Source organism: Lathyrus oleraceus, chromosome 6 (genome assembly GCF_024323335.1).
Source record: "Lathyrus oleraceus cultivar Zhongwan6 chromosome 6, CAAS_Psat_ZW6_1.0, whole genome shotgun sequence".
NCBI classification, from domain to species: Eukaryota; Viridiplantae; Streptophyta; class Magnoliopsida; order Fabales; family Fabaceae; genus Lathyrus; species Lathyrus oleraceus.
Window position 1 is genome coordinate 282,682,023 of NC_066584.1, and position 2,380 is coordinate 282,684,402.

The following is a 2,380-nucleotide window of genomic DNA, read 5'->3' on the forward strand; positions in this document are numbered from 1 at the left end:
TCTCCATAAATCTAAAAATTGAAAATTTAATACTAATGTCCACGTTTAACAAAAGAATTAGACAAATATAAGACGAGCATAATAAAAGTCCGAATCTAAAATCTTAAACCTATATATATATTTTTGAGAGGTCTATTAGACAAAACCCTAATAAAGTTGAACACACTTGCTGATAATAGTGTGATCAACAATCACTACTAGTACTCCTTTTGCATCTTATGACTCTTTTACTTAATTAATAGTTAATTAATATCCCTTTCATATCACACACACTCCTTTACTTGATTCCTATGAGTCATTGAATCTAATTCCAAACCTCTAACTTCTAAGCACCTCTCTTTAGTCTCTCCTTTCTTCTCTCTCTCTCTCTTTTAAATTATCTGTATAGCTAGTGAAAGAGCATCTATGTATTTCTTATATGTTATTGTTAGGTAATAGATAGATACAAGAACAAACCCTTTGTTTTTCATATATGATGAGCTGTTAAGGTTTGACTTTCCTTGTCTCTTAAAATCAAAATAGACAAAGAATTTAATAATCATTCTTCTATTTGCTAAAATTTCCCAGCAAGTTGCAAGAAGAAGTTGCAAGAATCAGTCAATTGCGTTCTGTAAGAAGCAAACTTTGAGCTTTAAATTGAATTTCTCTTATCTGAGTCACATCAACAAGGCCACCACCTTATTTTCTTTATTATCTGGGTTTGAGTGTCTCTTGTACTTCGCTGTAAAAAATATCAGCAATTCTGGCTAATCCGTGGTGGGCCGATCAACAGGTAGGATTGTCTGGGGTGGTGGATCATCACCACCACCCATCAGACAATTCACCTGGTGTAAACAAACGCCACCACGCGGAACTTTTCATCAATGAAACCAAAAGAAGAGAATTAGACGAAGATGAAGAAAGAGACGACGACGAACCAAAAGAAGGTGCTGTCGAAATCGGAAACAGAAGACCGAGAGGAAGACCACCAGGTTCAAAAAACAAACCAAAACCACCTATCTTTATAACAAGAGACAGTCCAAATTCACTAAAAAGCCATGTGATGGAAGTATCCTCCGGAGCCGATGTAGCCGAGAGCGTAGCTCAGTTTGCAAGAAGGCGACAGCGCGGAGTTTGTGTCTTGAGCGGCAGCGGATCAGTAGCAAATGTTACCCTCAGACAACCAGCAGCACCAGGAGCTGTTGTAGCACTTCATGGAAGGTTCGAGATTCTATCGTTAACCGGAGCTTTTCTACCAGGTCCGGCTCCTCCCGGTGCTACCGGACTCACAGTTTACTTAGCTGGTGGACAAGGGCAGGTTGTTGGCGGAAGTGTTGTTGGATCTTTGATTGCTGCTGGACCTGTTATAGTTATCGCCGCTACTTTTGCTAATGCTACTTACGAGAGATTACCACTTGAGGAGGAAGAAGACGATGACGGAGGCGGGATTCACGGAGGACATCATGTTGGTGGTAATAATAATAACTCATCTCCTCCAGGAATTGGAAGCGGCGGCGGCAGTGGCGGTGGTGTGGGACATATGCAGTCTGGCCTTCCAGATCCATCTTCTTTGCCTTTGTATAACCTGCCACCAAATCTTCTCCCTAATGGTGGCCATGTGGGACATGAAGCTTTTCCATGGCCTCATGGAATTAGGCCACCATACTGAAACAAATGATATGAATCTGATGACATGAAATTGGATATTTATATAGTTATATTATATTGTAGTGTTTGTTTGTGATAAAATGTGATGAGAAGTGAGAAGAGGAAGCAATGTTATATTATAATTTATCCATCACTCTCTCTATGTATGTGTATATGATTATTATTAAGTAACAACTTTCTGTATGTTTCTCTTTTGGTTCTGTGTTTTGGAATAAAAAAGATGATGATGGGTTTTTTGATGTTATTTTAATTGGTTTCTGAATTGTTTATCATGTTTATATTCTCCATGATCGAGTATTTTTTTACTTGTTTCTTGCTTGCTTTCTTTAATTTTATTATTATTTTACTCATATAAACATTAGTTTCTTCTATTACTCCTAAATACTGTGTTTTTTGTGTTTCTGGTGGAAAGAAATATAATATGATAGAAAAGATTCATAAGTGATTTGTTTCTCATACAATTTTTCTCATAAAACTTGTCTAAGAACAGATTCCTAGGGTTTGTGGATTTAAGCTTTGGATTGCATGTGTACTTTGCTTGAGTGAATGCAAAACATCAAGTAGTGAAGACATATAGGCTATTATGTGTTTCCTTATTCTCTCTCTCTCTCTCACAGCTATCTTTTTTTTAATACTATAAAAAGGAAACTCTCAAAGCTATCTATCTCTGTGTTGATTCTTGTCTGCTAGTTATATTATTTGAATCCTCATAATTAGGAGCAGTTGTTTATGG

The 2,380-nt window shown here is 37.0% G+C and overlaps 1 protein-coding gene across 1 annotated transcript; it reads left to right on the forward strand.

Annotated features, from left to right (window-relative positions):
* Positions 1-265: 265 nt before the first annotated feature.
* Positions 266-1,891, forward strand: LOC127097451 (AT-hook motif nuclear-localized protein 20). The gene has a single exon (XM_051035946.1). It carries the CDS (start codon positions 1,043-1,045, stop codon positions 1,646-1,648), a length of 606 nt encoding a protein of 201 aa, XP_050891903.1. The 5' UTR covers positions 266-1,042; the 3' UTR covers positions 1,649-1,891.
* Positions 1,892-2,380: the final 489 nt, after the last annotated feature.